The sequence below is a fragment of the Dreissena polymorpha genome, chromosome 1 (genome assembly GCF_020536995.1).
Source record: "Dreissena polymorpha isolate Duluth1 chromosome 1, UMN_Dpol_1.0, whole genome shotgun sequence".
Taxonomy (NCBI): Eukaryota; Metazoa; Mollusca; class Bivalvia; order Myida; family Dreissenidae; genus Dreissena; species Dreissena polymorpha.
The window spans coordinates 84,282,394-84,308,819 of NC_068355.1; the positions used below are offsets into that span (position 1 = coordinate 84,282,394).

Consider the following 26,426-nt stretch of genomic DNA (forward strand, 5'->3'; position numbering starts at 1 on the left):
CAATTGCATCACATGCCTAAGCCTGTATGAAACGCTCTCGAGTCCGTTTTACTTGGTGTCTATGGGGGAGATCTAAAGAACGCTCCCACAGTGGGGATCGAACCCATGACCTCCTGATCGCCAGGCGGACACCATATCCAATACACCACGGCGATCTCACTCGGCATGTTTTCTTATATGGCTGTAGTAAAATCTTGTTAAAAGCCTTAAAGTCACATAACTAGTTCAAACTTCATCAAACTTGGTCAGAACATTTGTTGTAAAGATATCTTTGGCTGCACAGAGCAGGTCAGTTCCATAGTATCTCATGCAAAACTCTTTGGGCCTTTCAGGCCCTCTTGTTTATTGTCAAAACTCTGTTAACATGTCCTTGTTATACTCTTGTCCCCATTTCAGGATAAAGTTAAGATCCCTGCACACATTGCCCTGGTTGCTGCCAGATCACCCTGGTTACAGGAGAAGATTCTTCAGGCAATGACTCTGGTAAATGTATATTTCTTATTTATGACCCCGATCACAGGTGATGGGCTATATTGGTTTGCTTACATCAGTTGGTCTGTGTGCAAATCAATATACAGATTTTACTCATACTTGATGAAATATTGGTTGACATAGCACAGGAGTTGGCATAGCACAGAGGCCAAGTTTTATAAAAGGCCATTTATCCTCTGAAAGTTTGAGTTATTGATCTTTTAATATCAAATTATTCTTTTTATGGAAATGGTATTCACTTTTCTTCACATACTTACCATACTTAAAAAATAATGTTTGATTTATAATAAATCCTTTATATTACATATTTCCCCTGCAGATGTCTGTTCCTCTCCGTGTGGAGATTGAAGACACAAACCCACAGGCGTTTCAGCTGGTGCTGGCGTACATCTACACGGACCGTATCCACCCGTGCCGCCTCCACACCCAGCAAGAGCTCTCCTGCATCGAGGTCACATCTCTCATGATGGATGTATATAGGCTCGCACAGAAGGTAGAAATTGGAAACCAGAAACTTTAATGCTGTCTGTCAAAATCAACAGGGTACTATTAAACAGCATCTTACTGAAGTGGTAATGTGTGTGATATTATCTCCGTAAATTCATATCGACAGCATCATGCAAAAATGGCTCTTATTGCATATGTGGCCTGTGTAGCTCCAGCAATGCTTGTGCAACTGCACAGTCTGGACAGTAGCTACTTTGTTTGCTAATGAGAATACCAAACCTTGCGTGACTATAGTGGACCATGTAGATCCGGACCTGACTGCACCATTGAGCTGCCTGGTCTGGACCTGGGCTAGGTATATCATCAGACCCATTTCCACATTAACAGCTCATAGAAGGCAGGTTTTAGCTCTGGTACAATTTTTATTCCCCCCTTCGAAGAAGAGGGGGTATATTATTTTGCACATGTCGGTCGGTCGGTTGGTTTCCGGATGATAACTCAAGAATGCTTAGTCCTAGGATCATGAAACTTCATAGGTACATTGATCATGACTGGCAGATGACCCCTAATGATTTTCAGGTCACTAGGTCAAAGGTCAAGGTCACTGTGACTCGAAATAGTAAAATGGTTGCCGGATGATAACTCAAGAATGCTTACGCCTAGGATCATGAAACTTCATAGGTACATTGATCATGACTGGCAAATGACCCCTATTGATTTTCAGGTCACTAGATCAAAGGTCAAGGTCACAGTGACTCGAAACAGTTAAATGGTTTCTGGATGATAACTCAAGAATGCTTACGCCTAGGATCATGAAACTTTATAGGTACATTGATCATGACTGGAAGATGACCCCTATTAATTTTTCAGGTCACTAGGTCAAAGGTCAAGGTCACAGTGACTCAAAACAGTAAATGGTTTCCGGATGATAACTCGAGAATGCTTATGCCTAGGATGATGAAACTTCATGGGAACATTGATCATGACTGGCAGATGACCCCTATTGATTTTCAAGTCACTAGGTCAAAGGTCAAGGTCACAGTGACTTGAAACAGTAAAATGGTTTCAGGATGATAACTCAAAAATGCCTATGCCTAGGATGATGAAACTTCATGGGAACATTGATCATGACTGGCAGATGACCCCTATTGATTTTCAAGTCACTAGGTCAAAGGTCAAGGTCACAGTGACTTGAAACAGTAAAATGGTTTCAGGATGATAACTCAAAAATGCTTACGCCTAGGATCATGAAACTTCAAAGGTACATTGATAATGACTGGCAGATGACCCCTATTGATTTTCAGGTCACTAGGTCATAGTGCTGCAACAATACGCCAAAAACCGTATTGCAATATATTGTCAGTTCAAAAACCCGTATTGCAATATATCTCAATATATTGCTAACTTGTACCAAAATTATTACTTGCCAATTACCCGATAATCCCGTATATTCCAGTTTTAAAGCAAATTCTGGCATATATTTACTATAAATGTGCTCAAGAAGAACAAGAAACACAAACATTCGCAAATTTTCTTAAGTATCAAATACATTTTGGCATTTGTTACTATTTAAAGATGTGATGAAATAACGTCCAACCGGGGCGTTTTTTTCCACTGAACACGCGTAATTCCCCTGACGTGATGTTCCCGTTTTTATACAACAAAAAATACACCCATACTTTTCATGCGATGTTCTACTCACATGGACGGATTTTATGGAATCGACACGGCCTGCCCCACCGACTACGAATAGAGATGGATCGGTCACTTGTAATTGCGGAAAGGTGTGCAAGAACCAACGCGGTCTACGCATTCACCAAGGGAAGTCTGATTGTCAACGTGTGAGATCACAAGGACAGCGCATAGCCAGTTTGGCTAGTGAGACGCAGGAGTACTCCAGTCTGGATTCAACCCACAGTACTGAAGAACTCTATGTTCAGGAGACCTCACAGGATGTCTTTCGAAATCCTGAGGAGGATGATGACCCCCTTTTAGAGCTCTTACAGACTCAAAGCAGCCCGGAAGCAAGCAAGGCGACTGATCCGGATAGACCACAGCAAGACACTGCCACTAGAACCAGGAAACCAAGGATTAAGTGGCCCAAGTCTTCAGACAAGACATCATGGATCCAACTGGACGAGGACCTAGAGAACATCCTCGAAGCATCCATGCCAGGACCAGTAGACCGGAAGCTGACCACCCTCACAACCTTGATATATTCTGTAGGAAAGGAGAGGTTTGGACTAGAAGAGGAGAGAGTTCGAAAGGAACCTCCAAGACCAAACAGGCGGCAAGTCTGCATCCAGAACTTGAGACGTGAACTCAAGCAGCTGAGACGAAGGTACTGTGCTAGTTCACCCACAGAGAGGATTGGACTTGCACAGCTTAGAGATACAGTTCGGACACAGCTGACATCATTACGGAAAGCCGAAAACAGCAGAAGAAAGACACGGGAACGGGCAAAGAAGAGGACAGCTTTCACAGCCAACCCATACAAGTTCGCAAGATCCCTCCTCGACAAAGAAAGGTCAGGAAAGTTGGAAACTCCACTAGAGGAAATAGAGAACTTCCTTCATGTTACCCATTCTGACCCCAATCGAGAGGACGTGCTAGGGACTGTGACAGAATAGATCCAGCGGAGGAACCCGAAAAACAGCTGAATGCGACGGAACCTACGCTTGGCGAGGTGAAAGAAGCTGTAAAAAAGGCCAGAGCTGCTTCGGCGCCAGGACCCAATGCCATCCCGTACAAAGTGTACAAGATGTGCCCACTACTTCTCATGCGTTTATGGAGGCTCCTCAAAGTAGTCAGGAGGAAGGGGGACGTACCAGAGGCTTGGAAGGAGACCGAGGGGATATTCACACCGAAGGAACGCAATTCCAAGACGGTCAACCAGTTCCGAACGATCTCGTTGCTCAACGTCGAGGGAAAAATATTCTTTGCCATCCTTGCAAGAAGACTCACATCTTTCCTGAGAGGGACAACGCATACATCAACACCTCGGTCCAGAAGGGAGGAGTTCCCGGTTTCTCCGGCTGCATAGAGCACACCAGTGCTATCACACAGCTAATAAGTGAGGGGAAGAAAGGGAGGAAGGATCTCACTGTAGTTTGGCTCGACTTGGCCAACGCATACGGGTCCATTCCACACCAGCTCATCTATACAGCCCTCCGACACTACCATGTGGACGGCCACATTCAGAAAATCATCACCAGTTACCTGGATGGAATCAAGCTCCAGTTTACTGTTGGTGACCAGCTAACCAGATGGCAGAAGTTGGAGAAGGGAATCGTTACCGGCTGCACAGTTTCCGTGGTGCTCTTCATCATGGGGATGAACCTGCTGATAAATGCTGCCCAACGTGAGACACGTGGACCAAAGACAGAGTCAGGAATCTATCTCCCATCTAGCAGAGGCTTCATGGATGACCTCACATTGACGACAACAACACACGTCCAAGCTAGATGGATGTTGACAGCCCTGACGGATGTCGCTTCATGGGGAAGAATGAAGTTCAAAGCAGCAAAATCCAGATCTCTTGTCATAAAGAATGGACAGACAACAGAGAGGTTCAAACTCTACGTACAGAACGAAGAGATTCCTTCCATAGTGACGAGTCCAATAAAATGCCTGGGCAAGTGGTTTGATGCAAGCCTACAAGATCGCGACAATGTCAAGAACTTAAAGCAACAGGTAGAGGAGGGCCTCAAGAAGATAGACCGCTGCGGACTACCCGGCAAGTTCAAAGCCTGGCTTTACCAGCATGCACTGCTCCCAAGACTAATCTGGCCGTTGATGCTTTACGAGGTACCCAGCACAACAGTGGAAGCCCTGGAGAGAATCACTAGTCGACACCTCAGGAAGTGGCTAGAAGTTCCACCCAGCTTTACCAGTATTGGACTCTATGGGAAGAGCAACAAGTTACAGCTCCCGCTATCTTCTAATAGCATTAAAATTTGGAAGCGTATTTCCGAAATTCGGATTACAACTTTAATAATGCTCAATTCAGAATCGAACGTAACATTTACAGATGTGCGCAATTAATTTAACGATAATCTGTTCAAAAGCATCGAGCGAATGCTCCGATGTAACAACGCTACTCCGTATAATACACTTTCAGAATGCTATTTTTACGGAAAAAAAATATTAACACTGCTTTGTTTTGTTTATCTTGTTATCATTATTTCGAAGGCTTTTCTGGACGAAATGTGAATGAATTTTTGTAAAATTTTCGTATCGGTATGATGAAAATCGTATCGCAATACAATATGCGGATTGCCTATTGCGATATATACCGATATACCTGTATATTGTTGCAGACTACTAGGTCAAAGGTCAAGTTCACAGTGACTCAAAATAGTAAAATGGTTTCCAAATGATAACTCAAGAATGCTTTTGCCTAGGATCATGAAACCTCATAGGTACATTGATCATGACTGGAAGATGACCCCTATTGATTTTCAGGTCACTAGGTCAAAGGTCAAAGTAAAAGTGACTTGAAACAGTAAAATGGTTTCCTGATGATAACTCAAGAATAATTAGGCCTAGGCTCATGAAACTTCATAGGTACATTGATCATGACTGGCAGATGACCCCTTTCGATTTTCAGGTCACTAGGTCAAAGGTCAAGGTCATCGTGAAAAAACAAAAACGTATTCACACAGTGGCTGCCTGCATGCACTACAACCGACAGCCCATATGGGGGGCATGCATGTTTTACAAACAGCCCTTGTTTTTTATGCCCCCTTTCGAAGAAAAGGGGGTATATAGCTTTGGCACTGTCAGTCTGTCTGTCAGTCTGTCTGTCAGTCTGTCAGTCTGTCACACTTTTCGTGTCCGCTCTTTAATTCAAATAGTTTTCATCAGATCTTTACCAAACTTGGTCAGAAGTTGTATTTAGACAATATATAGGTCATGTTCAAATATGGGTCATTCTGGGTCAAAAACTTGGTCACGGGGTCACTTAGTGCATTTCAAGGATTTAGCATGGTGTCCGCTCTCTAATTGAAGTAGTTTTCATCTGATCTTTACCAAACTTGGTGAAAAGTTGCATCAAGACAATATCTAGGTCAAGTTCGAATATGGGTCATGCTGGGTCAAAAACTAGGTCACAGGGTCACTTAGTGCATTTCAAGGATTTAGCATGGTGTCCGCTCTCAGTTTATGTAGCTTTCTGATTAATTTTGATATTCTAAGACATTTTTATGCCCCTGAAGGAGGGCATATAGTGATTGGACTGTCCGTCCGTCTGTCCTTTACACTTTGCGTTTAGATTTGGAAAAATGCTTATAACTTCTATGTCGCTTCAGATAGCATTTTCATATTTGGCATGCATGTGTATATGGACAAGGCCTTTCCATACGCACACAAATTTTGACCCCTGTGACCTTGACCTTGAACTTAGGGTCCGCATTTAGGTTTCAAAATCTGGGTTTAGGTTTTGAAAAAAGGTCATAACTTCTACCAAGGGTTTATAGGGGCATAAGCCATCCTATGGTGACAGCTCTTGTTTTCTCTTATTCAAATTGTGCAAGGTCAGTAAAAACAATGTAGGAATTTATCTTACTGAGTTTATTCATTCCCCCCAATTCACATAGTAACAGCTATACAAATATTGTTTTAATGGATGTCACCTTGTTAACTTTTGTGGAAACATGTAACATTTACTTCTAAATAATGAATTAACTAACATTGTTATCACCAGTACTGACCTAATATTGAAAAACTGATTCCACTTAATGATGCTTATCTAAATGAAAACAGACATCTGTAAAAGATATTAGAAAAATAAGTTTTCTAATTCCTGTTTGTGTTTTGGTGGCCATTACTATTGCCACTTTCTTATTCTAACAGTTCTAATCTGATCTTCACCGTACTTTATGAGACTGTTTTTATCTTATGATGCTAAGATCAAATTTGATAACAAGACAAATCTCTCCATTCTGAAGATATCATTTTAATTAAATATAATTCGCCTTTCAAGAGTTTTAAATCTAACATTTTAACAGCTCTCATCGAATCTTCACCAACAAAGATTACTTTAATAGCAAAATGAGTGTAATTGTTTCACAAACAGCTCTTGCTTTAATGTTACATTTTTAGCTCGGCGTTTTTGGAGAAAACCCAAGGTATTGTCATAGCCAGATCGCTGTCCGAGTCGTGCTAAAACCTTAACATTTTTTTAAGGTTTTAAACATTGGCTCTAAAATCAAATTGCTTCAACCTACAACTTTGAAACTTCATTTGTAGATGCACCTTGATGAGTTCTACACACCACACCCATTTTTTGGTCACTTGGTCAAAGGTCAAGGTCACTGTGACCTTTAAAAAATAAATAAATTCTGACAAGCTTTCATTTATTCAAAACTGCACCTTTAGCGGTGCTCTTGTTTACCTAATGTCATCATTCTAGAGTTACAATGATTTTTTAATGAATTGAAATTCCTTTGTACTTTGCATGCTACATGTATATTCTTCTATTGTATGTTCTGAAGTCAAAGAATATTGTGTCTAGATGTGTCCCAGTTTGCACATGTTCTAGCCTGTGATGTATTTTACCTCAGTTTAACACGGAAAATACCCGCCTAAGTCACCACATGTTCTATTCTTCAATGTGTTTCAGTTCAACATGCTGCGCCTGGAGCAGTTGTGTGTTCAGTACTTGGAGGCCTTCATTGGCAACAACAATGTGCTGGTCGCCCTGCAGAATGCTGCACTGCTGCAACTGGACTTCCTAAAGGTAAGGTGTCGGGCATCACCTTGGCCTAGAGGTACCTGTTTAATTGATGTGCATTAAGTGTTTTCCCACATGAGCCTGTGCAGTTTCCACAGGCTTATCCAGGTTGACACTTAACGCACATGCAATAAGCCCAGTTTTTCAGAAAGATGCTCATCTACAAACAACAACACAATAAGAATTGCGTTCTGACAAAACTGGGCATAATGCATGTGCGTTAAGTGTCATCCCAGATTAGCCTGTGCAGTCCGCTTAGGCTAATCAGGGACAGCACTTTCGGCCTAAATTGGAATTTTGCTAAGAAGAGACTTTATTTAAACGAAAAATGTCATAAAAGTGGAAAGTGTCGTCCCTGATTAGCCTGTGCGGACTGCACAGGCTAATCTGGGACGATACTTTACGCACATGCATTAAGCCCAGTTTTCTCAGAACAACACATATATGTGTTACAGGAGTACTGTTTGAAGTACATAGTGAAGGAGTGCAACTACAACGAGATCATCATGAGCGAGGAGTTTGAGCGGCTGGAGCAGACCCTCATGGTGGAGGTCATCCGGCGCAAGGCCCAGCACCAGGGGAGTCGAGCCTGCGCCGAGCCACACTTCGACACCGTCTACAGTAAGTAGGCTTTTTATAAATTCAAATTGTATTTGAGACATTTCTTATTATATTTCAGTTTTAAAGGCTTCCTGTCCAACCCCTAAGATACTTATTAGCAGAAAACTGCATAAAACCTGAACAGCTTGCCAGTTAATGGCAGGCTGTTCTGGTTTTAAGCAAGTTGCTATTTTCACTTTGCTTCTGAGAGGGGGAATGGTTCAAGTTCAACATTTTACATCTTCATCACGCTTGCTGAATCTGTTTTATGTGTCCCAAATCAAAGATGGCATTTTTTTTTTATATCACCCAATGTCAATAAAAATGTTTTCATTCAATCTTGTTTGTCATTGGTCGAACAAATTCTTCATGATTTTTACTGTGTCTAATTTTTTCTTTTGATTTTCAGCAGACTTTGCTTGAATACTTTTTTTTGGCAAAATATTGTCAGTTTCTACTATCACCTTACCAGGAAATCATGAATTGCTTAAATAAGCATATAGATTAGATCTTCTTGTTATCGGAAATCTTTTTACCATAACTTCCTGTCTTGAAAATTAAATTCCAACTGATGTTCAGGAAATTTTTTCCAATCTTAATTTCTCAGCGAATTTAAGTAACCAATGAATTCAGATCTCTGATTTTTAGCTCGGCTGTTTTCGAAGAAAACCTGAGGTATTGTCATAGCCAGCTCGTCATCCGCCGTCCGCCGGCGTTGTGCTAAAACCTTTACATTGGCTCTAAAATCAAAGTACTTCCACCTACAACTTTGAAACTTCATATGTAGATGCACCTTGATGAGTTCTACACGCCACACTCATTTTGGGGTCACTAGGTCAAAGGTCAAGGTCACTGTGACCTCTAAAAATAATAATAAAAAAACTTCTGACAAGCTTTCATTTATTCAAAACTGCACCCGCAGATGAGCGTTGGCACCCGTTATGCGGTGCTTTTGTTCACTTATTTTTTTACCTACACCCCCTTTAAAACAACAAGGTGCTTGAATTTTCAGCCAACAGCCTACAGAAGGACATGGAAGATTTCCTGAAGTCAACGGGCCGAGAGTTCTGTGACATCACTCTCATGTTGGGCAATGAAGCGATACGAGCCCACAAAGCCGTGCTAGCTGCCAGGTGTACATACTTCGAGGCCATGTTCCGTTCATTCATGCCGGAGACCAACACAGTCACTGTAAGTTATTGTTGAACCCCGGCAAGGTGTTTATTGTAGTCACTCTGTCTGTGTTTTTGTTTGTGGGTTGGACTTTTTGGTTTTCCACATATGATGAGAGAACTTGGTAGATTTTTTAAACAATTGAATTGAACTTAAAAAATGTCATCCCAATGAATTGTTTGACAGTTTTTCATGAAGAGTGAACCTCACATTCCAGTTTTTTTTGCCCTTGAATGTAGTTGACAAAACTCTAGTTAGTCTTTGTAGTCCTCCACTAAAGGAAAAACGTGAAAGTAAAAAAATTGTTTTTAAAGTATTACACTTGCTTGATTTTTATTAAGCTAAAGCAGAATAATTTACTTTCAAATTTTACATAAAACTGAAAATTCACATACACAACTTTTTTATTTAAAATAATGTTAGTGTAGAAATTCAGTTTAGTCTATTTTATAAAGTGTCCCTGTTTTAAAGCCTGAAGTTATCCTGTTCTAATAAATTATTCATAGAAAGCTTACAGTGCTTTCATTATGGCTTTAAAATGACAAACTGAATTGCAATGTTCACATTTTGTCTGTCCATAGACACTTTTGCACTTCATTTCTGCTCAGAAACTGTACAAATAAGGCTTATTTGTAAGAAGTCGGTTTTGGAATTATGCAAATTTTCATAAGATTTACTCCATTCTTTGTTTGGTGGGGTAAAAACAAAGCTGAAGCTTACCAACAATAATCTAAATGAAAATTACATTAGCATAAGAAAGTGTCAACATGTTTATGTAGTTACTGGTTAAACGATGTCTGTTCTGTTACAAGCGCTGAAGTCACTCAAGATATCATGGTGTCATAAGCATACATTATGACTCCTCATCAAAGTATAGAGATTTAGTGTCATATATGCAGCTGCACTGTTCTGCTATGTCAAGAGGCTCATTAGCTCGGATGTTTTCAGAGAAAACCCGAGGTATTGTCATAGCCAGCTCGTCGTCCGCCGTCTGCCGGCGTCGTGCTAAAACCTTAATATTGGCTCTAAAATCAAAGTACTTTCACCTACAACTTTGAAACTTCATATGTAGATGCACCTTGATGAGTTCTACATGCCACACCCATTTTGGGGTCACTTAGTGAAAGGTCAAGGTCAATGTGACCTCTAAAAAAAGAAGAAAAAATTCTGACAAGCTATCATTTATTCAAAACTGCACCTGTAGCCGAGCATGGCACCCGTTATGCGGTGCTCTTGTTTTGCACAACGCAATGCTATTGTACTCTGTGTATCCCAGATAGCCATAGGGGAGATGGTCCCGTCAAGACAGGCGTTCGACAGTCTGCTACGCTACATCTACTATGGAGATGTGACCATGCCCCCCGAGGATTCCTTATATCTCTTCCCAGCCCCTTATTTTTATGGCTTTACAAACAACAGACTGCAGGTAACTACTTGGTTACTTAGGAGAAAATTTCAAGGCATGGAAGTAGTGAAATCAATAAATTTTAATACACATTCAATTAAGGCAATATTCAGGAGTCATGAGATTTAAATACTGTTACATGAATATTGCTACACTGTAACTCCAATATAAAGCGCTCCGTTATAACGCTGAATCCAATATAACGCGGAGGGTGCTTGGATCCCATTTTTTCTCCAACCTTCCATTTTATTTCTGATTCAAATCCGTATAATGCAACTTCATGTATTTTCAGACAATTCAAAGATGGCGGCAATCACAGTTATGTTGATTGCTTTATTCAACCGTCCGTTGAACCGATTATAATCGCCTCGAGGTTAAACAACACCGACAGCTAATTGGTGTTAATCTGTTGTGTAATGTCAATAAAGGTGTGAAAAACTCGCGTGTCAGTGTTTATTACATGTTTTCCTCATCAGAGCGGTTCAGTGCGATAACTTCCATAAGTTAAGTGCAAGCGGGATAGTTATACAATTCAAGTAATTCAAAACGATTGAAACATTCTTTCTTTGATATGGTTGCAGTTTGACTATATTAAATGAGCGGCTGTGAAATATACTGCCTACTGTATAAAACAACTTTTTCTGTCATTTTATTATCGTTCTAGTATTATGTCATTTAATCTTTCAGTTCGTGTATAAGAAATTAAATAATGCAGACGATTTATTAACATGCGAACGCAGTGTACCGGCAATTGTTAACAGAGCTTCACTTTCATTTTCGCGCGGTATCAGAAAGTCCCCGAGAAACACGTTTTTTGCATGCGTATGACGCAATAAAACAATTTTTGTACATGAGTCGTATTGCATTCAATCTAAATTTAAAGTTGCTCGTCCAATGAAAGCTCTTCCCCATAATGCACTGTACTCTTAACACTTCTGAAAATGGCATATATGCGTACGGTTGTGTTTACGAATTTCTTAAACATATATCGTCATTAATGTTCAAGATTATTATTTTTTAAGTGATGTTGCAATTTTATTGGATTATCGGATAAATGTGCACATAAGAAAAGCGGTATGTATACTGTTATCGATACGATTCGGTTTATATGCATGTATTTGCGTCAACACAGCATGGCAATATATATATACATGACCTATATTATAGGCTATTCTATACCTGTTTTGTTTATAGCGCCCTGCAGTAAATGAGCTCAAAACCTATAACGCGGATCCGTTATAACGCTGTTTCGCGGCTTGGACCCCATTGACCGCGCTATATTGGAGTTACAGTGTATTGTTTTACCCATTGTACTTCGGTGATTATAAGAATGGACAATTTACCGGGGTACCTAAATAGTCGTTTAAACAAAAGTTGGGAACTTGTCTCATATGAGAGCCCTAATAATTGTTAATTTTTATAATATCCCCCAGTCTATACTGGTGTACATATTGTTTTTGCCCTTTCTGTTGGTTTGTTTATTTGCGTCAAACTTTAACATTTGCCATAATTTTTGCAATATTTAAGATAGCAATTTCATATTTAGTATGCATGTGTATCTCATGGAGCTGCACATTTTGAGTGGTGAAAGGTCAAGGTCATCCTTAAAGGTCAAATGTCGAATATATGGGTAAAAATTGCTCATTTAATATACTGGCCATAACTTTTGCAATATTGAAGATAGCAACTTGATATTTGGCATGCATGTGTATCTCATGGAGCTGCGATTTTTGAGTGGTGAAAGATCAAGGTCAACGTCATCCTTAAAGGTCAATGGTCAAATATATCGTTGGACATAGTGTTTCACAAACACATCTTGTTTTATATAGATTTCTGAATGTAAATATTGATTAATACAGTCATGTGATTGCTGAAACTAACAAAATACATATTTTTGTACAAATTGTTCATTAAATGTGTATGTTAAGCTTAACTCAATATAAACATTGTTAACTTTGTCATCTTGTGAATTTTGTATTAAGATCATGAGGTATTGTTGTGTTAAATTATTTTTAGGAGAAAACTTCTTCATTTGAAAGTTATTTTTCAGTGGAATAAAGTCTTTGAGTTTAACATACAGCTGTTTGACATTTTGATTATTTAAAAGTACCCGGTAACTAATTACCATAATTACAAATTAATCAACCTAGAGCGAGGTCAATGTGAAAATGAACAGTGCAACAGGCTACCCGGTACCTGGTTTGCACAATTTTTTGTTCTCATAAAATTGAACAAGACTTCGGCAAGCAGTCAACCAATTGAGAAAATTCCTATTACACAAATTATCATGTGTTTGCAGGCCTACTGCAAGCACAATCTGGAGATGAATGTCACATGTCAGAATGTGGTCCAGATCCTTGAGGCAGCAGACCGTATCCAAGCAACAGACATGAAGAAGCATGCACTGAGGATCATAGTGCACCACTTTCCCAAGGTGACGTCTTTTGGTCATCAATTTGATCTTGTAACTTAAAGATTTCAGTCATCAATATTTGATTTGTTTTATTTGCTAATCTGGGCCCATTATTTTGCTATTGTTATCTCCACATCTCTTTGGTGACTACATGTAGTTATACTTGTCTAATTCGGTATTATATTTTACATTTTCAGTCATCAAAATATATTATGTCATTCTTAGCTCGGCTGTTTTTGGAGAAAACCCGAGGTATTGTCATAGCCAGCTCGTCGTCCGCCGTCCGCGTCGTGCTAAAACCTTAACATTTTTTAAAGGTTTTCAACATTGGCTCTAAAATCAAAGTGCTTCAACCTAAACCTTTGAAACTTAATATGTAGTTGCACCTTGATGAGTTCTACAAGCAACACCCATTTTTGGGTCACTAGGTCAAAGGTCAAGGTAACTGTGACCTCTAAAAAAAAAAAAGCCGAGCGTGGCACCCATTATGCAGTGCTCTTGTTATGTCTTGGAGAACTGAATAACCTTGGCTCAGTTAATACAATAAAGGGTAATCAAGGACAACATTGTTTTGCTCTTATGGTATTTTTCATTCAGTAGGAGTCTTTTCTAATTGAAAAAACAGATTACAGGGAAAGTGTTGTCCCTGATTTGCCTATGCAAATTGCCAGGCTTATCTGTGACATTCATCTTACGCACATTCATTAAGCCTTGTTTACTGTGATACAGGTTGCCAAGCTGCCCCAGATATCTAGGCTGAGTCGTGAGCTTTTGTTGGACATCTTGCAAGCCATTGCAGAGGACATGTCAGAGACACGCTTCACACACGATACTGCACTGTGCAGTCTCACTGACTCGTTTTACAGCTGACAGGTCTGTCACAGACTGACTGACTCGTTTTGCAGCTTGCAAATCTGTCAGTCTCACTGACTCGTTTTACAGCTGACAGGTCTGTCACAGGCAGATGGATTCTTTGAAGTTTTACAGATTCCTAGCTGTCTAATGGATGCCGGACAGTCTGACTGATTCCTGGTAGTCCAATTCAAAAGGCCAAAATCTTTTGTGTTTCTGGCAGATTTTTCTGACAGCTGATTGGTTCATATTTAATGTTGGTCTTTTCCATTTCTGTCACATAAGTTGGGTGGGAATTAGTAAGGAAATAATTTCAAAAGTCATTCTTCCCTGAACACTGATTTAAATGCGGCAGGTTTTAGTTATGAGCACAAGTATGCACCTGCAACCTCTAAAATAAGAATAGCTCGCTTAGGAAACTGAAAGTAGTAGAAACTGACGGAAAGAAGGTTACCAAACAGCTGTGATATGATTGAAATGGTGGTGCAAATGTGAACAAAGCCCCAAAACAGATTATTTTCAGCAACTTTATCAGGGGAGTAATAGTTGCAAAAGTAAGGATATGGATTAATTGCCTCATTCAATTGCTGTAGTCTGTGATTTACAGAGGTTACAGCCATTGTGAAGCATTCAGGATTAATATCAGTTAGTTATTGTATGAATGCTGTTTTATCATTTATCCTTTCTCTGCAAATTAAAGTACGGTTAATATGTATATATATATATATATATATATATATATATATATATATATACATATATATATATATATATATATATATATATATATATATATATATATATATATATATATACATATATATATATATATATATATATATATATATATATATATATATATATATATACATTGTATATTACAGCAACAAAGTTGCTTAGTGTATACTGGATTCACCATGGAGATCTGTCGGTCAATTTATCTGACCTTTCCTATGGTGTCCTCTTACACTTTTCAATTTTAAACACCCAAACTAGCATGCATGTATGGTTTGTTATGATATGAATTTGTACATGTTAAGTTTGTATTATCCTATGTTCAAAACTACTGAAGTAATTTTCCTCTTTTTCAACAATGACAAGCTGTTGATATTACTGAAAATATGCTTGTGCTATTTAACCATACAGTGCATTGATAATGGAGTTAATAGATATGGTCTAGGGGTACCTTTCAGTTTGTCATAACCTACCACATAAGGTTGGTGTATAACAAAGTTGTTACATATTATAACTGTTGCAAATATAGGTATTTACAAAGGTAAATTGCCATGCATAAACTTTGCATTCCTGAATCCCCTTCACCATGTGTGTGCTCATAAGTCTCAGAGGTTTTAACTTCAATCAATATTTTATTGCTGACTATCATGCCAAAACAAAAAGCCTTCGATTTGGAATTGTATAGTTTCTGACATATAGCCCTGAAAAGTAATGGTATACAACAACATTTAAGGCTTTTAACTCTCATTTTATAAAAAGTAGGGTTATGTTTCTTGTGCATGACACATTTCCTCATTTATATCTAAACACGCGTGAAGTTGCATTTTTAGCTCACCTGAGCCCAACGGGCTCGTGGTGAGCTTTTTTGATCGCCTTTTGTCCGTCCTGCGTTATGCGCCGTCAACAATTGCCTTGTTAACTCTCTAGAGGCCACATTTATTGTCCAATCTTCATGAAATTTGGTCAGAAGATTGGTCTCAATGATATCTTGGATGAGTTCGAAAATGGTTATGTTTGCTTGAAAAACATGGTTGCAAAGGGGCGAGGCATTTTTCCTTATATGGCTATATATGGCTATAGTAAAATCTTGTACACTCTAGAGGCCACGTTTATTGTCCAATCTTCATGAAACGTGGTCAGAAGATTCATCCCAATAATATCTTGGACGAGTTCGAAAATGATGCCGGTTGGTTGAAAAACATGGCCGCCAGGGGGCGGGGCATTTTTCCTTATATGGCTATAGTGAAACCTTGTTAACACTCTAGAGGCCACATTTACTTTCCGATCTTCATGAAACTTGCTCAGAAGATTTGTCCCAATGATATCTTGGATGAGTTTAAAAATGGTAACCTTTGCTTGAAAAACATGGCTGCCAAGGGGCGGGGCATTTTTCCTTATATGGCTATAGTAAAATCGTGTTAACACTCTAGAGGCCACATTTATTGTCCAATCTTCATGAAACTTGGTCAGAAGATTCATCCCAATAATATCTTGGAAGAGTTTGAAAATGATGCTGGTTGGTTGCCGAAAATGATGCTGGTTGGTTGAAAAACATGGCTGCCAGGGGGCGGGGCATTTTTCCTTATATGGCTATAGTAAAACCTTGTAAACACTATAGAGGCCACATTTATTTTCCGATCTTAATGAAACTTGGTCAGAAGATTTGTCCCAATGATATCTTGGATGTGTTCGAAAATGGTAACCTTTGCTCGAAAAACATGGCTGCCAAGGGGCGGGGCATTTTTCCTTATATGGCTATAGTAAACTCTTGTGAACACTCTAGAGGCCACATTTATTGTCCAATCTTCATGAAACTTGGTCAGAAGATTCTTTCCAATAATATCTTGGAAGAGTTAAAAAATGATTCCCTTTGGTTGAAAAACATGGCCGCCAGGGGGGCGGGGCATCTTTCCTTATATGGCTATAGTAAAACCTTGTTAACAGATCTAGAGGCCACATTTATTTTTCGATCTTCATGAAGCTTGGTCAGAAGTTTTGTCCCAATGATATCTTGGATGAGTTCGAAAATGGTTTTGGTTTCTTTAAAAACATGGCCACCAGGGGGCGGGGCATTTTTCTGTATAAGGCTATATATGGCTTTTGTAAAACCTTGTTAACACTCTAGAGGCCACATTTATTGTCCAATCTTCATGAAATATGGTCAGAAGATTTGTCTTATTGATATCTTGGATTAGTTTTAAAATGGTTAAGTTTGCTTGAAAAACATGGCTGCCAAGGGGCAGTGCATTTTTCCTTATATTGCTATATATGCCTTTAGTAAAATCTTGTTAACACTCTAGAGTCCACATTTATAGTCGGATCTTCATGAAACTCTGTCAGAAGATTGATCAGTTATATCTTGGAAGAGTAAAAAATGCCGGTTGGTTGAAAAACTTGGCCACCACGGGGGCGTTTTTTTTCCTTATATGGCTATAGTAAAACCTTGTTAACATTGAGAGGTAACATTTATTTTCCAATCATCATGAATTTTGGTCAGAAGATTTGTCCCAATGATATCTTGGATGAGTTCGAAAATGGTTTTGGTTGCTTTAAAATCATGGCCACCAGGGGCGGGGCATTTTTCCTTGGTCAGAAGATTTGTCCCAATATCTTGTTATCTCAGGTAAGCGACTTTAGGCCTTTCAGGCCCTCTTGTTAAATATTGTATGGTGTCTATTGAGGTATATTGTTGAAGTTATATCTTATAAAAACAACAGAATTTGTAGTTAATTCAGCTGTCGTACTTATACAGTTTTCACCAAATCTTCACCAAACTTTCCACGTATGTGGTCAATTTTTTTAGGAGGAGCGTATATTTTTGGCAATTACCTGGTTTACGTCTTCATGGTGAGCTTTTGTGAATTGATGAACTATCTGATCCTGACAAATCTATTCACTTTGTTGCTTTTATTGCAACCCTATTGTTAAATGACTCATTATCCTTTGTTGATCCTCATGGCACTCATAGCAGCAATTGTAATGAAGACACCACAAATAGCGGCCATATCTGTTTGCAAACTATCACCAGTGAGGGGCCTTCCATAAGCAATTCTTTGGGTTTATAGTTCTGTTGGTCCTTGTGATAACCACACCACTGGCCACATGATTGGTGCTCTCCGAACAAATGAAGAACCGTTTGTCTAAATGCTGCATTAAAATCCTTTTAATTACCTTTATATTGTTCAAGTGCACGCGTTAAGCATTTCTGCACATTTGTGATCACTTTGGTAGACAGAACTTAATGTTTTTTTGTAGACTGTGGAGACTATTTCTGAAGTGTTTACAGTGTGCTTCTGATCCCTCCACTTGTAGACACTCTGGGATATAGTTCCTGTCTCATTATACCTCCACAAACGAAGTTTAGGGGGGTATATAGGAGAGAGCTCGTCTGTCTGTCGGTCGGTCTGTCGGTCGGTCCGTATTAAGTGTCTGCTCTTTAATTCAAGTTGTTTTCTTCCGATCTTCACCAAACTTGGTCAGATGTTGTATCTAGATGATATCTAGGTAATGTTCGAATATGGGTCATGCCGGGTAAAAAACAAGGTCACAGGGGTCACTTTGTGTGTTTAAGCATGGTGCCGCTCTCTAATGCAAGTTGTTTTCATCCGATCTTCACCAAACTTGGTCAGAAGTTGTATCTAGATGATGTTTAGGCCAAGTTCGAATATGGGTCATGCTGGGTCAAAAACTAGGTCACGGGGTCACTTAGTACGTTATACACATTCAGCATGGTGTCCGCTCTCTATTTCAAGTAGTTTATATCCCATCTTCACAGCGCTTGGTCAAAAGTTGTATCTAGATGATGTGTAGGTCGAGTTCGAACATGGGCCATGCCGGGTCAAAAACTAGGTCACTGGGTCACTTAGTGCGTTTTAAACATTGAGCATGGTGTCTGCTGTTTTTTGTGAAGACAACATGCTAAATATTCTGTGTCAATGCGGTGTGTGGGGGTATTGGTCACGTCTGTGACAAAGCTCTAGTTCTAGCTTAAGTTGTGCTATCGGTGTCCATTATCATAAAACTAACCATTGTTAGCCAGTTCTCATGTAGGATTTACATTATGTCATTTCGAAATTCAAGTGATTCATGATTTAAATGAAATCCTGCACTGGTTTGGCTCCCCATAGTAATTTTGAAAAGAAAACATTAACATGTAAATATGTATAATGCTTTTGCTAAGTACATTTTAAATAACACATACATACACAAATTAAACAATACAAATAGAGCCTGAACATTTTATTTAAACCTAGAGTTGCAGATAATCCCTAATTTTCTATATTAGATGCAACGAAAATAAGCTATTTCCATACTTTGAAACTGTTTTGGACCCAAGAAATTCACAACAATACCTATAATTACGGGTAAGTCCAAGTGTGAAACTTCAGCCAGCCAGCATGTCTTATGATCAAACGGGAAGTTTGTATATCCATGGAACAAGTGGATTCAAATATCTTCAATTCTGAAAAAAAACTCAACACTGTTTCATTTCTTTGTAACCTCTGCCTGGTAAGGATATTTGTCACAGAAGTAAGATTTGGGGTTCTAAAAAATTGATGGAGTAGTATTATTCTTAAATTAGCACTTTTACATTTACATTTAATACAAATAGAGGTAATTATTATAGTCCAATTTAATGTTGACATTTTGTTCAATATGTATTTTTCTGTTAAGCAAATAATATAGTTGACAAAAGTAGATTAAGTTGACGAAATGCAATTAAAAAATATCTATACATATAACAATTACTAATATATTTAAAAAAAACAAAAAAACTTTTAGTTATCATAATCGAACACAATACATTATTCCTTTGTGTACAATTATAAAAACATATTAAACAAATATATATATAAGTATATTCTTGTGTTGTTGAGATCATCCACTAGGTAAACTTCGATAGAATATTGAAAACCTTCAGGAATGAAACACAAGCAAATGTGAAACGCACATGCTGTCCAATGATGGCTTACACGTGTGCCATTAGGCACGCCACAACTCATCAATAATTGGTAAAGATTATAGTAAAGACACTAAATAAATAATAAACTAAATAAATTATAGTAAAGTCCACTAAAATTCTACAATAGAGTACATATTGCCCTATAACATCCTGCACACAAATATATTTAAGTTCATATATAAATCAATTTCATAAAACTGTCAGTACAGAAAACGAATGTCATATTAAGAATGTACCTATTTTGACTTTTGTAATAAATTATTAATGATTGTCTTTGCCATTACACTATTAATACATTTATTACAAACAAGGAATGTGGAAATACACGGTAGATGGACAATTCAACATATACATTCGTTTGAAAATGTTTGTATTTAGGAGGTTGTATTTCCCTATCTGAACTTATTATTTCAGCATGCATGGTGTTGAAAAGCTCTTTAAGGGGAACCTTGGGTTGTTGTAACCCCCCAGATGGATAACAGCTACCTTAGTGGCGTTGTAAAATAAAACCGCAGTTTCAATATCCTTTCGCAAGTCCCCCTAGCCTGCTCCCCTGTGACAATGCCAAGAAACCTGGTTTTCAAAGCTTGGAACATTCTCAGTCATGCAGAGCTGTGATGCCCAGTATGGCATTGAGTCCCCTATGATCCACACATCTTTAAAGTAAACACTCCACAAGATGTGCTGTTTTGTATGCGGCTTGGTTGTTATACGCCAGGCTGAAGGTGGCTCAATGTCTATGCCAAGAGCATGACAGCTCACCAAATGAATTTATGTAAATAAGTTCCTTCTTTTTTGGCAAAATTATCAGCAAGACCAAGTGGTGACCTTCATTTATGGTTGCAAGGCAGCACTTGTAGCTGAAATTTTACACTCCAACACATTAAATACCTTTTCAGGTCTGCCTTCAAAAATTTCCCTACCATTGACAGAGTCAATGTATAGTACATCTTTACCTTTTAGCAACAATGCCATGTATGCATCAATCTCATCTGGAAAACATATTTTTCTGATGCACCACACTATTTTATAATTATTACTATTATTATATTATTGATAAATCATTGAATACAAATCATCTTTTTCAGCATCACAAGCCAGACACACACACATAATTAAATGTTAAAGACTTACACGCACTTTTCCTTTTCCAGCACAGAACGCGGAGTTTCTTCTACAAGTGTGGGAACATGCACTTTTCCTTTTCCAGCACAAAACTCGAAGTTTCTTCTACAAGTGTGGGAACACGCACTCCCTTTTCCAGCACAGAACACAGAGTTTCTTCTACAAGTGTCGGAACATGCACTTCCTTTTCCAGCACAGAACACAGAGTTTCTTCTACAAGTGTTGGAACATGCACTTCCTTTTCCAGCACAGAACTCAGAGTTTCTTCTACAAGTGTCGGAACATGCACTTCCTTTTCCAGCACAGAACTCAGAGTTTCTTCTACAAGTGTCGGAACATGCACTTCCTTTTCCAGCACAGAACACAGAGTTTCTTCTACAAGTGTCAGAAGTTTTTGACGATTGTAACAAACACAACTCTTACTATTTTATAGCCAAATACTCCGCCTCTTGAATCTTTTACAGAGAACGAAGGTGGAGTTAACGGTTAATTGTTTTTAAGTCCTCTTTATAGCATTCTTAGCAAGCCATTTTTAAATTGCTGCTCATCAAAAGGTGCATCCATAACTGAGCTAAAGGCATTCTCATTGACACTATCATCTATTACTATTGGGTCAGCGGCTGAATCATCAGATGAGGGACCATAAAATTGTATAGTGGAATCCAGCAGTGTCATGCTTGGATCAGCAGGAGAAATGTCTTTGCCTGGTGGGGCTGCTTATGGGCAATCAAGAATTGTGCTGCAAGTTAATTCCTTCACATTTTGAACGTTATCCAACATGAAAGCATCATTTAACTGCAAAGTTGATTCCAAAGGTACAATTCTTTGACCCAAAAATGTTGATTTCTCTGCGGTCTTTGTTGTTTTCACAGACTTGGGCTGCTTTTTTTATGCACCGCCTCCTTTGTCTCATAAGGCCATGCTTATACGGTTTTCTACCTGGTCTTAAAGGTCTTTGCAGCAAACCAGCTTCTTTTGTCACAAGACGCCGTATCCTACCATCGAGAGCCATCAGATCTCTGTATAAAGGCTTATAGTCTGATGCATTATGGATAAGGTGCAACATACTGTTTATGGAAGAAGCCAACATCTTGCACCTTGATCCTAATGCAACAGTTCCATGCTTGCGTACGCTCTGGTGGATGCTGGTTGAGGTGGAAGATCTGAGGATGAGTCCAGTGTGGTGCTGCTGAAAGAACCCTTTATACAATTGGGAACACTACCCCATATCTCTGCCTATTCACTTTCAAATGTGGAGAATCAGTGAACTCATTTCTCAGATTGTCCCAGCCATGACCTGGCACTTTCAACAAATCAGAAAGCATGTGTTTCCATGACAAATGAAAACGTTTCCAGTCTGGGCAAGAACAATTTGGCAGAGAACCACTGAAGTCCAAACTATATACTTTGTCGCGTAACGCCTTACTTAAGTATGTAATCGACTTTGCCATTTGTTAAATGGTAACACACACACACACACATATATATATATATATATATATATATATATATATATATATATATATATATATATATATATATATATATATATATATTTATTTATTGCAATGTTCTTAGGTTTAAAAAAAATCGCACAATTTTATTGTGACAGTTACTCCAAACGACAGGGTTGATGGTCTTGTTTCATCATTGCTTCACACACCCATCAGTCAGTGGTGCTAATGGGATTGTATACAGGCAATACGATGATATTTAATGTGGGTCTTTTTTGTCAATATGTTTAACCTGTCTGTGTTCTGAAAATCTAAAACATTGCTTCATGTTCTTATGTCAGGTCTTTACTAATGCATGCAATATATCATAAAACAAAACGTTCAGCACCATGTTTATTTGTTGTGCATACCACCATTAAATCACGCAAAATAATTTAACAATTTGAATATCTGTTTCGTGTAATTATCAATCAATCAAAAAAGTATCGTTGAAGAAAACCACAACACAAAAACATCAACATTTGAAATATTTTAACTTATTTTTAAATTAATAATCCTTAACTACAGAAAAGTAATAAAAAATAGAACAAAACACAAAACAGCATTCATTTCATGTGAATTTTCTATAAATTTCTAATTGATAAGCATTTAAGTGAAAGATGATATTCCTTACATAGGAAAAAAAAGTATTTGCAAAATAAAATAACATTTATGGTGAAATCTAACAAGCTTCAGTTTATCAGTTCTAAATGGTCATTTGGTTCACAAAATTGCCTGTGGCCTTCTCCGTGATTCGCCTTTTGTTCAGGTTTGGTACCTTTTATTTTAAGTATATACGGAAACTCCCCTTGATCCCCGGGTGTCCATGATTTCGTCCAAAGTCCAAACGATTTCCCTTTTTGCTGAAATGTATTCAAAATTAATTAATTTAAATATACATATTCTTCAGAGTATACGTATGATTTCTTATGCAAACAAACATGTTCTCTACTTTGCTCGGGGATTAAGTTTTCTTTTTAAGTCTTCTTATTATAGAACATCTGTGCGAGTAAACATATAATAATCTAAATGTACTCAACTTGAAACTTTAGATAATAATACATTTTCGTAAAGATATACATTTCAAAAGTTTATTAAATTGTATTGCTCACCAGGATACTCTCCTTTCATCAGATCTTCAAAAAAGTAAGTTATATGTATACGCCAGTTGCACTGACGTGAGTTTTTCATTAGCAGACATGGAGGAACTTTCCGTTACAAATTGTCTTAAGTTAAGGCAAAGTATCGGGAGGGCAGAACGGCAATTCAGGGCTTTTCGATGAGCTTGCCGGCTGGTTTGAAGACATCATTCCGAACAAGGAAGTTGTTGGTTTTTTTCAGGTGTGGATAATGCTTGAGGCTCACTGATCAAACAAAACCCCTCTACGTCTTGAGTTGGGATTCACGGGTCCGTTCCATTCCAGTCCTGATCTTAGTTAAACTTTCGTTCAAGGAGTCATGACACCTTTCGGAATCATGAACACACCTTTCCAAATCTTCCAATCTCCAACGGCAGAATCTCAACATATTAATTGTAAAATCTTGCAATGCCGTAAATTTAGCATCAATTTTGTCCTGGATTTCTTCAAGTAAATCTTCTGTGGTATCAGTTCCCTGAAATAAATCAACATAAAGTAACACATGTTTAAATTATTTTCGATTTTTGTCAAACCCCTTAACACGTTACTTAACCGAACAAATATAAGAATAAAATGATGCGCAAGAAAGTCAATAACATTTTTAACTGAACGTGTCAAACTGAAATTGATCCTAATTATATTTCAAACGGACGGACAAAACAGAGACTTTAAAAAAAATGACAGAATGGGGGGGGGGGAGGGGCAACACGTATATGAAAATACGATAAAACACTCAAAACAATATTCAATACTATTTGCGAAATATAACTCACCCACTCATCATTATGTCCCTCGGCCATAGTTAACTTCTGGAGTTCCTGCCAACAGTGTAGACTTGGTTGTGGGTGACCTATACATATATCTCTATACCATTTCTAAAAGGGTCAGATTTTGACTGGTTTAGACGTAAAACAATACAATCTTTGTTTACCTTATTATCTTCTAATCTGAGTGTGCTATAATTTATTGGCGCTTTCTCATTCACGGTAAATTCTCCACATCTTAGAAAGGCAAAAAATGCAACAATACAACAACATGACATTAATAAGTCTTCATATAATCCAAAACAACCGTCTTTCAATTTTTTAACTATCTTTTGTAATAAAACAATATCTATCGGGAGTCTTTCCCGTTTCTCCTTATTCTGCATTCTTTTGACTGAATTAAGGAATGTGTATACCTTAGTGCTTGTTAATTTTGATTTTAAAGGTGAATCTTTTCCATTTCTGATAAAAGAAACAAATGCCACATAGATATAACTTGATAGTTCGATACTTTAGTTAAAAAAAATGATGACAGTAAGCAATAAAATGGTGGACTGCCATCAGCATACATAACTGCTTGTCTACGTAAAAATTGTATGTGGCAGTCCATTCCTGTGTTTTACTCTTTCAGGGTGTTTCCACTCAAGAAGATTCCCACATGTTTTTCACCAATAGCTTCAACTGCACATCACCTGCGACATTCCCAGGCATTCCTCTGGATTCTGTTTGGCTTGTGGCGCTGCGGCTCGAAAGCGGCCCATCTCGGTAAATGTCTTCTAAGGTAGGGCTGTCAGTCAAAGTTGTGGACGTGCACGTGTCTGTTGAGCCTGAACTGTTTCCTTTTTCGTTAATCTGTTTCATTCGGTAAATGCCAACATTGTGTGACTTAGTGTTGACATTGTTGTACTCACCGATGTACAAGAATAGTCAGGCAAGAATCTTCTGCCAGCGGGACCGAGTGTTGCCCAGGAATAGTCAGGAATTTACAATGATAACGGTCTTGACAATCACGTTTGCTTTATTCTTCAAAATGGCGCACAGAAAAACTCAACTACTGGGGTCCTCACTTCTGGAATCAAGGATTCGCATTCGTCCCGAACCGCTTCGTACCACACTACCCCCTGTTCTATTAAAATGGAGCTGGTTAAACCTTCATCAACTTGTTGTCAGCGCAGGGGCAGAATCTTGATCCATCAGAAGGCAGTTTCCATTTCGTATTGATGTAGGGACCCCAATCTGGCCATGCCGACCAAGAAATACGAATTGATATTCGTTAGTACAAACAAAGTTTCATCAGGGTCTAGCTCCCTCCACCAAGGAATTCAAGTAGATAACATGAACAAAAAAGTGCATTTTCGAGTTAGGAAGTTTAACTCCCAAGTCTGGCTTCGCTGACCTGGGATTACATCTGGTAGAGGATACATGCATTGGCTGAGGTGAATTCCAGAACTTCTTCCACCGTTTCCCCTCTAACTCGACTGACCTCCAGTGCCACCTCTCCAATAAATGCTGGGGTGTTCGCACTTGCCTGCAAAGGTCTGAAATAGGGAGCATTTTTATCAAGGAGCAAACGGCCCTTTGGAATCCTCCTAAGTGCCGCTTTCTGGAAGCTATCGAACTCCCTAACCAGCTCAGTTACTCCGAAATAGCACATAGGAAATGCCTCCTGAGCCAGCTCACAACTTGCTGAGGCCTGGTAAAACAGTGGAGATGAATATGTTGGGTCGGGGCAACATTAGCTCTCATTATTTGTAAACATCTCGCCCCAATTTCTCCGCAGTGCTGATCCGCTGCGTCTGGCATGTGCAAAATCACTGGGCGGATGGGCATACTCAGTTGTAGAACCTTCACCAGTATCTCCTCTTGTAACTTCCACGTGGATGTGGGTGAACATCTGTCTAAACCGATCTCTCCTAGAGCCACGACTGTTTTAAACCTAAGAAGGCTCCTGAGCTCCTCTAACTTGGAATGAGGGAAAAACTTGGTAAACTCCTCAAGCAGCTCCTCGTACTTTTTGACAAGTTTGATCCAGATAAAAATGACTATCCCAGGCTTTCAAAATAGCTCCTCCGGAGCTTGTTTCCTGGCTTCC

General features: G+C 38.6%; 1 protein-coding gene across 1 annotated transcript in view; it reads left to right on the top strand.

Moving 5' to 3' along the window:
* LOC127838547 (leucine-zipper-like transcriptional regulator 1) overlaps nucleotides 1-14,773 on the top strand; it is a 39,924-nt gene extending 25,151 nt beyond the window's left edge. The window contains exons 11-18 of the mRNA XM_052366367.1: nucleotides 397-483; nucleotides 812-985; nucleotides 7,562-7,678; nucleotides 8,128-8,293; nucleotides 9,285-9,463; nucleotides 10,722-10,871; nucleotides 13,150-13,284; nucleotides 13,993-14,773. Coding sequence (XP_052222327.1) covers nucleotides 397-483; nucleotides 812-985; nucleotides 7,562-7,678; nucleotides 8,128-8,293; nucleotides 9,285-9,463; nucleotides 10,722-10,871; nucleotides 13,150-13,284; nucleotides 13,993-14,133 — 1,149 coding nt within the window. The 3' untranslated portion in view covers nucleotides 14,134-14,773. The remainder of the gene's footprint in view (nucleotides 1-396; nucleotides 484-811; nucleotides 986-7,561; nucleotides 7,679-8,127; nucleotides 8,294-9,284; nucleotides 9,464-10,721; nucleotides 10,872-13,149; nucleotides 13,285-13,992) is intronic.
* The last annotated feature ends 11,653 nt before the right edge of the window (nucleotides 14,774-26,426 follow it).